This window comes from Pipistrellus hanaki (assembly GCF_964339955.1).
Source record: "Pipistrellus hanaki genome assembly, chromosome: 3".
Taxonomy (NCBI): Eukaryota; Metazoa; Chordata; class Mammalia; order Chiroptera; family Vespertilionidae; genus Pipistrellus; species Pipistrellus hanaki.
The window spans coordinates 105,567,965-105,583,601 of NC_140505.1; the positions used below are offsets into that span (position 1 = coordinate 105,567,965).

At 35.1% G+C, this 15,637-nt stretch overlaps 1 protein-coding gene across 15 annotated transcripts in view; it reads right to left on the reverse strand.

Annotated features, from left to right (window-relative positions):
- The window catches only part of WNK1 (WNK lysine deficient protein kinase 1), a 128,332-nt gene that overhangs the window by 47,284 nt on the left and 65,411 nt on the right, over positions 1 to 15,637 (reverse strand). For all 15 annotated transcript variants that reach the window (XM_084878704.1, XM_084878711.1, XM_084878712.1 and 12 more), the window contains exons 5-7: positions 4,310 to 4,398; positions 2,179 to 2,398; positions 709 to 1,042 (exon numbers count right to left, since the gene is read on the reverse strand). In XM_084878704.1, coding sequence (XP_084734830.1) covers positions 709 to 1,042; positions 2,179 to 2,398; positions 4,310 to 4,398 — 643 coding nt within the window. The remainder of the gene's footprint in view (positions 1 to 708; positions 1,043 to 2,178; positions 2,399 to 4,309; positions 4,399 to 15,637) is intronic.

Genomic DNA, 15,637 nt, shown 5'->3' on the forward strand with positions numbered 1-15,637 from the left:
TAGAGAGCAACCATTTCAAATTTATTATATGTTACATTCATAATTCAAAACCAAGAGGCCAGTGCAACATCATTAATAAGAAGATAAAAAGTCATGGACCTGGAAAGCATTATGCTGAGTGAAATAAACCAATCAAAGATAAGTATCACATGATCGCACTCATTTGTGGAATATAATGAACAATATAAACTGGTGAACAAAAATAGATCCAGAGACATAGAATCATCAAACAGACTATCGAATCTCAGGGAAGGCAGGGGAGGGGGTAACAGATCAACCAAAGAACTTGCACTTGCATGCATATAAGCATAACCAATAGACACAGAGAGTAGGGGGTGAGGGCATGTGCTGGGGTGTGGGAGCAGCTGGGGAGAGATCAATAGGGGGAAAAGGAGTCATATATAATATTTTAAACAATAAAGAATTTAAATTAAATATAAACATTTAAAAAAACAACAGAGGCCAGAGGGGAGAGGCAGAGAAAATGTTATCATTCAGATATGGGCCCTAACAAGTATGGGGAGGCTATTAAAGTATTCTTAGAGATGGACAATACAACTCTACATTCATAGGAAGTAACGGACCTCAATATAAATCTAGAGTCAGAAAAGACAGTTCTCCCATTACAATAAAACAGAATAATTATACCCTCTATTAAGTCAATTAGGAGTATCCTTAGCATACTTGCCCACTCCCAGAAATACTTACATAGCACAGATATACTCGGTTGTTGGTACTGTAGTTGTTGATGTTGGTCTGCCTCAGGTTCTTCAGGTTCTACTTGCGTAGAAACTGAAGCTGAAGTGGTAGAGGCAGGAGGTATGCCAGTGCTAGCAGAGGGGAGCTGCTTGATTCCTGTCTGGGAAGCACTTGATTGTTGTTCTACTTGCTGTTTGAAACTGCTCTCTTCCTGTTTTCTTTTTTCTTGCTCCTCTCGCACCAACTGCCGTTGCTCCCGTTTTCTCTTAATTAATGATACTCTATCTTTGATGGCCTTCGCCATGGTCTTGTGATCACCTTCACAGACATACCCAGACTCTACCTATATGATAAAAATGTGCATTAGGAAGCAGTAGGTTATCAAAGGTAAACAAACCAAATATAAAACAAAAAAGACCCTTTTGGGAGAAAAGTAGAGAAGGAGAAGAAAGAGCTCTTTAAGACTTGATCTTAACCAGACTGTGAAATTACTGGTCCAACATGCATTTTCCCACCATTTTTGAAGATACTCTTGGGGTGGGTGCCAAGATCTTTGTAGAAACTCGAGAGGTGAATATACTTTCACTTCTTACAATAACAAAACAATGAGAAACCTAAACCCAAAGTTTTTAAAACAAATTAAGTCCCATTAGATTCTATTTCCCACTCACACATACCATTACTAGTAACCTGTGTTGCTTGTACTTCCTTTCACTAGGCAATCATTTAAAGAGATAAAACAACTGTGGTAGATAAGTAAAGGTTAAAAAAACAACAACACAAACTTCAAACAGTATAAAAAAAAATCACAAAAATAAGTGTATCTTTCATACTTAGGCAACTATTATTAAATGGTTCTTATAAATTATATAAGTACCTTTACATAGTAAATGTCTATTTTTAGGCATTATGGCAAGCCTAAAATTGGTGAAGTGTTTCCTTTTTGAATTGATCTTTTACAATACTTCAAAAAATAATTCACCAAAGTATATCTAAATAATTTATCTTGAAAACTCCCTTAAAAGTAAAAACAATTTATGATCTATTTATAGAGTTTATACAGATGACTGGATAAAGGTGAATATATAAATATTTAGAAGGTATAGCTTCTCATTCTCACTAAAAATGTTTAATACAAACTAGAAGTCATTCAACATTAAACTCTCAAAATAACTTCAGATTGTATTCTAGTTTCTTTATTTCCATATTCATATTCTATTCTCTTAGATCCATCCATCTATACCTATGTAAGTCTATATATCTTTTCCTCAAAAATAATTTGGGGGCCATTTAATTAATACAATTTTATATCAATGGGATATGCCATATACACTGCTTCATAAACTGCTTTTTTGCTCAATAATATAAATATCTATATATATACCTATATCTATCTATCTATCTATCTATCTATCTATCTATCTATCTATCTATATAAATCTGCATCAATTTTTAAATGGCTGATTAGTGATAATTTACCATTTCTTGAGCAACATCTTCTGGCACATCTCTGTCCAAATCAAAGGAAAACTCAATAGCTTCATTGTCTTTGTATTTTCCCTTTAATTTCTTAATATCTTCAATACGTAGCCATAACTTAATGGCTATTTTTTCTCCATCATCTTCTTCTGCTAATTCTACCCGTACCCCTGTTTCCTCCTGGAAGAAGGCATGGTTCAAAAGGTCTTTGATAGAATATCTTCCAAAGAGAGAAGGGGAAAAAAACACACACATAAAGCGTCATTAGATTTAAAAGATAACTTTCAAGTGTGGCTAATTATTGATTGTTATGCTTGGAATAATGAAAAAGGATTGACAAAATACAAGGGACATTTCATAACTCATTTTTACATTGCTCCATTTGAATAGTGATTAGAGTTTTACTCTCGTTACAGAACATCATGACAATCTCATAACAATAACATTTATGAATAAAAATAGGAAGTGTTATCTTTTTAAATATAATGATCTAATTTGTTAATAGTGTACTAACAATACCAATACAAAGAATATCATATCTTCAAAATACCATATAATTATTTATATAGCATTTACAGTTATATATTAAAAAAAAAATCCTCATTTGTAGGATTTCATCTAATCCTTGACCAACATTCAATAAGATATCCTAATTAGGATATGGAAGTTCAGAGAGGCTGAAAATCTTGCTCATAGTTATAAATAAAAGTAGTAAATGGTGGAATTAAATCTTTTGATTTCAAGTTCATTACCTTCTATTACAGCAAGCTTCATTTACCTCCCTTCCCCCCCGCCCCAAATTCTCTCAATTCCTGTTCAACAATTTGTGTACTAGGCAAGCAGAAGTCTAATTGTGAAACAATCTTCTTTAGATAAATGGTCTCAAAATACCAGTAATCTAGTGAACTGGTCCATCCAGAAAAGAAACAGAGTAATATGTTTGAAGACTGGAAAACAAATATTCCTTTGTTTATAGTAAAAAAAAGTTCTTAAAGAGATTAAAATAAAAGCCCAAATTAAATTTCTACTAAAAAGCCTTAAAGATCATGATGTTAACCTCTTCCAAATAATGAAGTTATGAAAAGAGCATGAGACTGGAGAAGGGAAGATATGGAATTCTTTAATTTGGTTGATATACCTGATTGCTCACATTCTTCTGGAGGTAGACTATGCTCAACTTACAATTTATATTTGTACAGGCTGATCTTTAAAAAAAATTTTTTTTAAAGAGGGTAAGGGGGGATATTCAAAGTGGATTATTTTTCAAAAACAGACATTGGACCTTTGCCATGCCTAACGGGTGATGAATCAGCTCTGTGGCAGATCAGATACTTGCCACTCCTCTGAGAAAAGTCCTCTGTTAGTACAAATGACTAAGCCAGATCTCCTCCTAAGCTTTAGGGGAAGTCGTCTCTTTTTACTCAAAGGAATTTTGATGTTTTGCTCTTCTTCAATTCTGGCATAATAAAAGCAAACCAAGACCTGTATAGTTGAGTTGATTTTAAAGAACCAAGATTTTATTTTATCTTTTAGAATTCAATGAATAAAAAACTAAGGAATGGATCTGCTGCATTAGAGATGGAACCCTACTGAGTTTTCTGTTTTGTTGTTAATCCTCATGTGAGGATATGTTTTCAATTGATGTTTAAACACAGTGAAAAGGAGGAAGGAAGGGAGGAAGAGAGAGAAACATCTAAGTGAGAGAGACACGTCGACTGATTGCCTTTTCTGCACACACCTGATGGAATGAACCTGCAATCCAGGTACATGCCCTTGACAGGGGAATCCAACCCACAACACTTTGGTGCATGGGCTGACTCTCTAACCACTGAGCACACTGACCAGGACTGAACCCTACTGAGTTTTATACATCATGCTGATGCTATACAAAGTTATCATTAAATGTTGATATTTCAGGTAATTCTGGTTTACTTAAACACCACAGTTTTACAACATTTCAGTGTATCAAATTTGAACACTTCAATGGACAAAACTACTTTTAAAGATATTATGACATTACTTGAAAAACTAGTCACTAGTAAAATACACCTTATATTGAGTGTTATATTCACAGCATGTGAATATAACATTTTAGGTTTTTGTTTAAGTAGCAGGGCAAGAGGCAACTTACCTTTCATCTTTGTTTTGCCGAATGCATCCTTCAATAATTTCCTTCACTTCAGGAATTGCTACTTTGTCAAAACTGGCTGGCTTCACCCCCTGAAACGCACAAAAACAGTGACAGGAAAACATTAATGAAAGCAGAGTCTTTGAACTTTGACTTTCAAGGTTCCATTAGATTGACTTCTTAAAAACCTGGCTTCCCCCCCCCCCCCCCCCCCCCCCCACCGATTTGTCTGAAGGAGCTGGTTCCCGCAGGCTGAGTTGAGTAGTGGCAATTTAACTCCCTCAAGACAGAGGAAAGAAACAGAGAGTAGGAGGCACTTACTTCCATGGCTTGTATATGTGGCTAGCGAAAATTTTAGAATGTTGTCAACATTTTCTGCTGTGATTTAAGTAAAAGAAGTTACTGGCTAAAAAGAAGGCCAAATATTCTAATTGGTTAGAATGTGTTTTGTTCAACCTTGTTACCTAACACATTAATCAACACAGCAATTAGCTGTTTTGAATAGTGAACTTGTGTGGGCATGAATTCACATGCTCAGTTTGGCAGGTATTCTATGATTATAGCACTCTTTAACAAACTCACCAAGTATAGAAGGACTTAAGGATTTGGACTGGTTTGGCATGAGAACTGAAGAGCAAACTGTCTTATACATAAGAAACATAAAGTGAAAAGTGATACATTAGACCCATATGAAAGAGAAACTGTCTAATTTCAGAACATTCAATGTAACTATTACATGTAATACTAAAGAGCATCCCAGTGATATTTTAGAATCTTCATGACGTGTAAATTCTTTGCAAATAAAAATTTCAGCAATGTGTTGAAAGATAAACAAAATACTCCCTATCTGAGAGGTGATGTGGACAAAGCCATCTCATTATTCCAACTCATCTGATTAACCACACTAATACATTAAGTGGCATCTAAATACACAAAAAACAGGGAATTAGGGCAGAGGAACTAGAAATACATATAACTAGAATACATATTAATTATAATAATCTATAGTCTCAGTGACAAGATATATTAAACCAAAGTTAATAATAATTTGATAGATCACAGAAATGCATGTAATCTCTCATAGATTGAAATGAAATATAGTTGACCCTTGGGGCACTGACCCCTATGGGCAGTTGAAAATCACTTGCAACTTTTGACCCCCAAAACTTAACAACTAATAACCTGCTGTTGACCTTATTAATAACATAGTTGATTAACACATATTTTATATGACATATATATATCACCTACTGTATTATTACAATTGAGTAATCTAGAGAAAATGTTAAGAAAATCATAAGGAAGACAAAATTTATTGTACTATATGTATTAATTTTAAAAAATGTATAAAGAGACCTGCATAGTTTTTGTTTTGTTTTTTAAGGTATTGTTTTTAAAAAATATATATTTTATTGATTTTTTTACAGAGCAGAAGGGAGAGAGATAGAGAGTTAGAAACATCAATGAGAGAGAAACATCAATTAGCTGCCTCTTGCACACACCCCCATTGGGGATTGTGCCCACAACCAAGGTACATGCCCTTGACCGGAATCGAATCTGGGACCTTTCAGTCTGCAGGCTGACGCTCTATCCACTGATCCAAACTGGTTTTGGCCAGACCTGCATAGTTAAATCCGTGTTATTCCAAGGGTCAACACTACATCAAATAATTAGCTCAAAAAAGTTTTCAAATACTAGAGTTGTAGTGAAATAATTCTCATTATTTACTGAATGCATTAGTCAAAAATCCTAATTTGGAGGATTCTGCCTCTATGACTAACCTTCCACGGCAAGGAACTTAGTAGTAATGATGATCCTAAAATTGAATCAATGTATTTAAAGGGTTCACTTCTGAGTAATGACTAAAAAGATAGTTTGTATTTTGCTTACTTTCAAATCCAACATATTAAGTTTTCCCAACTGGTCTTTTAATTCTAATAAAAATAAGAAAATAATGCTGCTGACCGAAACCGGTTTAGCTTAGTGGATAGGCGTCGGTCTGTGGACTGAAAGGTCCCAGGTTCAATTACGGTCAAGGGCATGAACATTGGTTGCAGGCACATCCCCAGCAAGGGGGTGTGCAGGAGGCGGCTGGTCGATGTTTCCTTCTCATCGACGTTTCTAGCTCTCTATCCCTCTCCCTTCCTCTCTGTGGAAAATCAATAAAATATATTTTAATAAATAAATAAATAAATAAATAAATAAATAAATAAATAAATAAAACAAGTCCTCGGTGCATTTAAAAAAAAAAAAGAAAGAAAATAATGCTGCTGAAGTAAAAGTCTGCTTTAGTTGAGCAAGGTGGTATGGAATTTCAAACTAAGGTTTAAGAAAATAGGAACTGTTTTAAGAAAAAAATGGATGATGCACAATACAAGCTCTCCGGTAGAAGAAACACTAGTGATTTTGTTTTATATTTGTTTATAATTTTATACAATAAACATGTAGAACTGTTTACTATAGCAAACAAAAAAAAGCAAATTTTATTCATTTATTTAAATATATTTTTATTAATTTCAAAGAGGAAGGGAGAGGAATAGATAGATAGAAACATCTATGTTGAGAGAGAATCATTGATCGGCTGCCTCCTGCTTGCCCCAGTGACCTCCTGGTTCATAGGTTCATGCTCCAACACTGAGCCACGCCTGCTGAGCTAAAAGCAAATTTTAAAATGCTATTCATAAATATAATGGAAAAACTATCTAGAATACTATATGTTGAGTTCGTAGAACATTCACTACTGGCAGAAAGTTACCTGAAAGACAATTCTTTGCTAAAAGTGGACACATACATAGTTGGCCTTTGCATGTAAAAATATTCTAAATGCTACAGAAAAGCAACAAAAGAGAATATAGAATATGATTAGGAAAATGTTCCTTCTCCCATAAGCACATTTTAGGAGAATGCAGTTTGGACTTCTGGCAGTAAACTCTACATATTAATTAATTATACACACAAACACACACATTGATTCTATCAAAAGACATTTCAATTTAGCTTAAGCATATTGGAAAAATAAAAGGATTTAATAGAAAACTTGAATTCAGTGTGAACTGGGCAAATAGAAACAGCTAAGCTTCAGATTCCTTGTAAAGCAAACGGGAATACTTGTACAATTCATTTATCTATATTCACATGAGCTAGAATCAAATGTAATATCTAGGTTGAAAGCTCTTTGAATTACTTGCTGATCTAAGGCCACTTTGGATTTCAAGGTAATCCGAAAAGATAATAAAGTTTAGAGTTAAAAGTAAGCAGAGAATTCTCTTGAATAATAATCACTAAGATCCACTGTGAACCTGCTTTCAATCCTTGGTCCTTTTGTTAATCCTATCCATGCAACCATATATACACTCATGACTTTACAAATAAGAAATCAAATCCTACTTACAAATAGAAATAATAGTTGAACAAATGAGATATAAAGTCACCAATAGCAAAACCAACTGTGCATTGTATAATAACCTGAACTACTAGGTTATGCTACTTTTTCAACTTCTAGCTAAGATTTAGGTATGGAAAATTCCATACCAATGCTATAAAACATACATTTAGAGGAATGAGTTTGGCCTTCTGGCAGTAAAACTACATATTCAAATGTCACTGCTGCCTTCAAAAATGTATTGCAGGTGCCAAGGTAGCTCAATAAAATGGAGACACACCTTACCAGTCCAGCAACTGGTATTAAAAGATTAAGCTGCTTACTGTTACTCACTTAGGTAATAAAAAGAATAAAAAGATATTTCACCAGTCAGCTACCATCAAGAAGTCAGGATTATAAAAATATCTAGCAGAGATATTATGAATCATTTGAGAAGCAAGACTTTATAGGGGTTGTTTATTTAAAAAGACCTAAAAATGTAAAACTTAGTATGAAATCTCATGATCCTTAAAGTGGCCTAAAGAAAAGTCACCTGGTACATATAAATAGAAAGCTGCTTAAAAAAAATAAATAAATACAGGTTTTCATATACTCATTATACTCACAGGTTTCTTGTTCTTAGGAGATGAGAAAACTCAATGTATTTTCAAAAATTTTAATAAATAATTTTTAATGTAAAAAAGTTGGTTGAGGGGTAGTAAAGAAAAAAGGGGGCCAAAAATATGGTGATGGAAGATGATGTGACTTTGGGTAGTGGGCGTAAAATGTTGTATGCAGATCATGTATCACAGAAATCTACACTTGAAACCTGTCTTATCTTATTAACCAGTGTCACCTCAATACATTTAATAATTTTTTAAAAAGTTGGTTGAGATTATTCTAAAACATGACTTTAAGCACCAGACAGGACAAAATAATGAAGAGAAAATGTTTTAATGAAAAAAGTTTTCATCTTTTTTTCCTTTTGATTCATATATTTCAATAGGGTGGTCAATTTAGAGCCAAAAAAATTCTGCCACCTTACTTCCTTTCCCCCGCTCTTTTCTTTACTTTTTGATTTAGCCACACACAATCCTATTCTAGTCCTGTTCTGACCAGTAAAAGCAAAATTTTGCTCACCTGTTGTGAATGAAGTTCAAAAACACAAAACAGAATGGAATAATAAGGTAGGTAAGTTTAGCTAATATTTTACACATAAGATACACACCTGTCTAGTCCATTCTTCCTCAGCCAGCAACCAACTGGCTTTAGAAATATTCTTGTTTACTTTTGTAACTCACAGGGTCTCTTTCTAGGCAGTAGTGCCATATTATGTTTTTTGACCTGGGACAGTAGCTATGTTTCTCTGCATTAAATAAAGTTACTTCTTGAACAGCTAATGTTTAAGATACTTTTGGGGTTATACAAGATTATATATCCTCTTAAAACAAAAAACAAAGGCCACTTTTATGCAATTTTAAACGGAGTACCCAAAAATAACTTCATGAGTTGATATAAGATTATTATAAAATGTTATTTTATTTTTTATAACTAAAATCAACAACCCCAAAGATATGTACATGCATTTTATAGACTGAGTTTTTCTTTGAATTTTATATACTTATAATTTGTCAACTAATCTGCTGGGAAAACAGTCATTATATAGTATTCTTCTGGCTCAATCTTCTAGTTCTTAAAAAGTCATCAGCACTTACTTCTTAAAAGCTTACATTTCAAATGTGTTTAGGTAACATTTAACTATTTTTACATAAAAGTAAAACTTCTAACCATGAAGAATTGAGAAATGCCTCTTCCCTCTTCATATACATTATAGTGTAAAATTCACTAAACTATAAAATTTTATAAATATTTTAAAAAGCATTCTGAAATCAACGATTTCAACACTTTAAGGGAAACTTTCTACTTATACCACCAAATACACACACACACACACACACACACACACACACACACACGTTATCTTCTGTATATTTAAAATTCTTACCCACCTCATTTACACAATCCTTTTGAGGGCAGCAGCAGCAATGAGAATTTACAATGACAAACACTGAGCAAAAATCTTTCTTTGTAAAATCCATCAGAAAAGCAAAATAGACTTGTTACAGAGGAAAACGACAACGTAATTAATAGAGTAAATTAGCCCACAGCATAAGCAAGGCAGACATCGAAGTCAGGATGAAGCATAATTTCTTGTTTCACACTAGCCATGCTTCCCCAACTCTCAGATATGAGTTTGCTCTGCTCAACCAACAATCTAGTTATCTTAGATTGGCCCTTTAAACAAAACTACATTCTACACAGCTGGGAAACTGTTCTGTTACTATTCTTCCTGCTTCTTCTCCAACAGCAATAGATTCCTGGACAAACAAAATGAGAGTTTTACTTATTCAAAGCTCCACCCATTATGTCCACAAGTTCTGCCTCCTTGACATCAAAACCTACACTAGAAAACGAGTTATCTAAGTACTCCCTTTCCCCTGATCATGTTAAAACTAAGCTTTTAAAAGAAAATGGGGATTGAGTTCAATGATCAAGCTGTAAACTCAGAATATGTAGCCAAAAGTACACTGGACAAGGAGATCATAATACTTCTCGGTTCAAGCTCTCAAAAACCAAGTCTGTGAACTGAGCTATATCCCCTAAATTCACTTGAAAGTGTGGATAATAATTCCTCTCTTTACCTAATTTACAAAGTGGTAAATGCATCATCACTCCCACATAGCACATTAAAAATAAACAGCTTTGAATTAGTACACAGTAGTTAAGAATTTATTCTTCTCCATTCTCTTCTTTTTAAAACCTCAATATGCTTATCCATTGCCAGGAAGAACTCAGGGGCCCAAATTTAGTTATTAAGGAAAGATTTTGTTCATGGCATTAACAAAGATAACAGAAAAAGTGTTGTTCATTGCACTGTTTTAACATATAACAGAATCAAATCCTATCGCTTGTAATTTGGTAAGCTTGAATCCCCATCAAGACAGTGGGTACTAAGACTTTAATTACTAAACAATAGTAGCATAAGTCAAGGGCTTGGAAGCTATTTGGTAGGAATACTTTTTACTCTAAAGGCTAGAAATGACCACGAATTCTAACTAGCTACTCCTTTTTAATTTATTTTTTTATTGATTCCAGACAGAGGAAGTAGGGAGAGAAAGAAACATCATTCAGTTGCCTCCCATATGCACCCTGACTGGGCAAAACCACAACCTGGGTATGTGCCCTGATGGGAATTGAACTCATCTTTCGGTGTATGGAACAATGCTCCAACCAACTGAGCCACACCACATCAGCGAGGGCAAAACAAGCTATTTCAAAGTAGTTATCATTGATCTCTGGCTCACACAGTTCATTGCTACCAAGTAGGTAGTATAGGATGTCAGGTACTGGTCAGAAATATAGCATTATCTCTAACTTAAGTGCGTAAGTAAGCCTGATCAGGATTATGGTTAGCTAACGAAAATGGAAGAGCTAGAAAACAGGTGCCTGCTTCATTGATTTATTAGATATAAAGATGTGGGTAAGTTTTTAAACTCTATTGAGCAACAAACAAAACCAAAATGAGGTAACTGTTTTAGGGCAAAGTTATAATGTAGTCACATATACCTATGAAGACCAGCCTTTTCTACATATCAAAATAAGAGTTTAATATGTACAATAAAAATACCATTCACATACAGATAACAATTTACATGTCTAAATTCTAATTTCTTGTTCAGAAAGTCCATGCCTTTCTCTGGATTTCCCCTTTTCTTCAATGGTATCATCATTATTTCTATGTTCCAAACAGAAAACTTAGTCATTCTTGGATGCTTCTTCCTACAATATAAGTACTATTATTGTCTATGAGCTTTTTAACAAAGATACATATTTAAAACTGCTGGTAAGCAGTTCTGCAACTCCTACTCCTATTATGCCCTCCAACAGTCAAAGAGGGATGCTCAAACAAAATGTAATTTTTACTGATCCATTACCTCTTAAAATTATTGCTTCTTTTGTATAACAGCTATAATCACCCAAGTCCAGATGATTAAAACTATAATAACCTCTTTAAACTTAGACCAATTTAAGACAAGACTCATTGTTTCCATTCTATCTCCAATTTGTATTTTACATTGTAGCTAGTTCAACCATCTGGCTTCATTGAATCATCTGATATCATTTAACATCACACTGCTCAAAAATGGCCCACAGTTCACATCTACAAGATGGCCACAGAATCACAGCTCAAAAAAAAAAAAAAAAAATCTCAGTGGAAGTCCTCCCCTGTCACCCTCATTCAAATATGACAATGGTGGGCCAGAAATTAATACTATGTCAATGTTAGAGTTAATTTCTTAATTCAACTGGCATTTAATTTATGGAGTGTCTAGTTTAGACTTGTCTAATCTAGTAGGTATCAGACACCCACTAGATACACTGCATTATCTTCAGCATTTAGAATAAAAAAAAATGGAGTCTATATTCCAGTGGATGGGTAAAGCAAACACAAATTCCACAATGCCTGGGGTTCAATGTTACTTCTAGTCCATGTTAAAGTACTTTTAATGTCTTTAATCTGGTGTGAAAAAGCTCTCACAATACAACTGTTATCTACTTCTTTACTCCCATCTACCCAAGAAAAGACCAATCAAGCTGGTTACTTGTTCACTGAATACTTAATACATGTTTTCACCAACAAGAATACTCTTCCTACTCCTCCATTTTTTAAGCCAACTAAGTCCTAAACTTCTTTCAAAGTATACTTCAAATTATATATAATGAGAAAGCTGAATTACAACTCTTTTGGCACATAAGTTATCTACAAAATACTAGGAAACTAATTACTATTATAATGTACCTAAATATACAAACCATCTTTTTATACACTACCAATTTTTATTCTATAGTCTGACTTTTAGGATAAAACCTGTGAATTATAGATCAACATTCAGTGTGAATAAGTAAAACTAGCTTTCCTGGAAAATTCTGAAATAAGATTTCACAATTGTTCTCTAGCTCCTAAAACACTGGGAATGATATCCAGAACTGCCTGGTTTAAGATTAACAGTCTGATTAATATTAAGAAGTTTTAATCTTAATCAAATCACAGTAGAGTAAATGAATGACTCTGAAAATCATTCACAATGTTCCCAAGTCATAGCCCATAATACAGAATTTTCTTTTACGTGTATAACCCAAATTTACTGAATGGAAACAGAGATAAAATTTATTTAAAAAAAATAAAAAAACCAATTTCAGCTAATTCCAGTGGATTTAGGTCTCTGAGCTAGCACAAAAAATCCCAGCTGCTAAATAAAAAACAAGCAAACAAACAAAGTTTTCCTAAACTTTTCAAACCCTATCTAATCAGGAATCAGCCTCAATTCTCTCTGGGGGGGAAAAAAAAAAGGGGGGGGGGGTGAATTGCAATCTGTTATATAAAAACTAAAAGGAATTTTGTCCTAACTGCTTTAATTCTGTTTCCTCCCAGACAGAATGTTCATACCTTGCAATCGAAAGGCTAATAGAATTAGTGACAAAGTCAAATTACACAAACAAAGTAATTAAAAATCCCCATTATTTCTAACTTGGTTGTTATGAGGCTGGATTCAGCTAGATTCTTACTGGTATGAATCATTAGTTTAGAGGAATTTGAACATACCTTATGATCCCATTGGAAAACAAGCCTCTTCAAACTCTCTACCAAATCCAGCTAGTTCTAACAAAGAAAACTAGTTTACCTTGTAATTCCTCAAGGTTCATTACTCTCTGATACATAAAAGCCTTTATACTGCTCCAATCTAAAATGCACTATCCTTCAGATATCCTTCATTAATGCTATTGTTTATTGCAGTTTCTATTCTTTTAACAGTGGACAAAAATTGTGCCTAGTATATTAGTACGCTTATTTGGATCTTTTCGTTACCAATGGCAGAGATTCTTAAGTTAACTGAAGACTTCTTTGAACAGGGATCATTAGCCCTTTACACAGGGCTCAAACCTGCTACCCATGTAACCCAAAGTGTTTTTGCTCTTGAGGTCTAGAAAAAAGGTTAAAAACCAGAAACAGGTAAAGGAAATAATTTCAAAGTTTGTATTTGTGTCGTGTTAGTGATGCTTGATTTCTGACATTTATTATTATTATTACTAGAGGCCCGATGTATGAAATTCTTGGAAGGGGCTCGGCCCTTGCAGCCTTGGCCAGCCCTTGCAGGCCCTCACAGCCTCCGCTTATAGCCCCTGGAGCTGCAGAGGTCATCCAGAAGGTTGTCTGGATGGTTATTCTATTTGGTCAAATTAGCATATTAGCTATCCTAGCTAATAAAGAGGGAATATGCTAATTGACCATCACACCTTCACAAAGATGGTGGTGCCCACAGCCAATAAGGAGGGAATATGCTAACTGACTGTCACACCCTCAAAGATGGCATTGCCCACAGCCACAGAATGGTGGTGCCCAGTCCCCTCAGCCCTGCTGGGGAGGCAGGCACGCGGCATGGCTAGGCTTGCCCCAAGTGGGTCTGGCTGCTCCACATGCCTACCTCGTAGTCCCCCAGTCCTCTCAGGCCCCCAGGGCCGGCCTGAGGCACAGGCAAGCCTCAGATATCAGCTGACTAGGGAAGGCTCGAGGCACAGGCCGGTACATATGATGCACTCTGGCAATTTAAAAATAAGCACTGCCCTAGCTGGTTTGGCTCAGTGGATAGAGCGTTAGCCTGCAGACTCAAAGGTCCAAGGTTCAATTCCAGTCAAGGGCATATACTTGGTTGCGGGCACATCCTCAGTAGGGGGTGTGCAGGAGGCAGCTGATTGATGTTTCTCACTCATTGATGTTTCTAACTCTCCCTCTCCCTTCTTCTCTGTAAAAAAAAAAATCAATAAAACATATTAAAAAAATAAACGTTGACTCACACATGCATGATACATATAAAGCATTCACTGGTGCCAATCACACGTGTGTGTTTCTCAAAGCTAAAGTATTAACAGGATCTGTGGAAGGAGAGGTTGTTGTGATTCTAAGAACTGATTTGTCCCTGTCTGACACTGGCCTCCCATTTTAATTAATTTGAAGACAGTTTTCCTTGATGCCAGCATTTGCAATGACTACTAAATCACAAGAACAGCCGAAACCGGTTTGGCTCAGTGGATAGAGCGTCAGCCTGTGGACTGAAAGGTCCTGGGTTTGATTCTGGTCAAGGGCATGTACCTTGGTTGCGGGCATATTGAAATATGGTAGCAATCATACTTGGGTAAAAACTACTGTTTGAATTTTAACCCTACTATTCTGACTTTGACCTTCACTTACTTGCTTTGTTCATCGCGCAATGGGCTTAGGGAGGATGAGTTCAAGTTCTGGGCAAGGTTACAGGCAGAACTTTCTTTTTCATTAAAGAGCCAGCCCTATGTACACTTAGTGGTTATCTCGATGCTGGCCTCGAAAACAATGCTGTTCTATCCAATTAAAAAAAAAAAAATGCACCTGGCATGGTATTGAGACTGTGGGTATATCTGATCTCTGGCCTGCAAGGTCAGACAGCTAAGTTTATCTTCATCATTCTTCAAACGAGCTAACACAAACTAGAAAGCAACATTTTATCCAGGAAGAACAGCAGAAAATTCCAAAGAACAGTTTGTTGTAGAATGGGGGTTTTCTTTCTCAGAACCTTTAAAAATAACTACCTGCCCCTAAAGCGGCGCAGTCGTTTGGAGTCCGCCTGCATGCAGTGCTCTTGCGGCTGCCCTGGCCAGTTCAATAAATTCTTTGCCTGGTATTTTTAAATAAATTATCAGCCTCCGGTGGTCTTATTTTGAACCCAAGGTTCGACCCCACAACACATATCCCCAGTAGGGGGTGTGCAAGAGGCAGCTGATCGATGATTCTCTCTCATCAGTGTTTCTAACTCTCTATCCCTCTCTCTTCCTCTCTACAAAAAAATCAATAAAATATATTTTAAAAATAAAAAAAT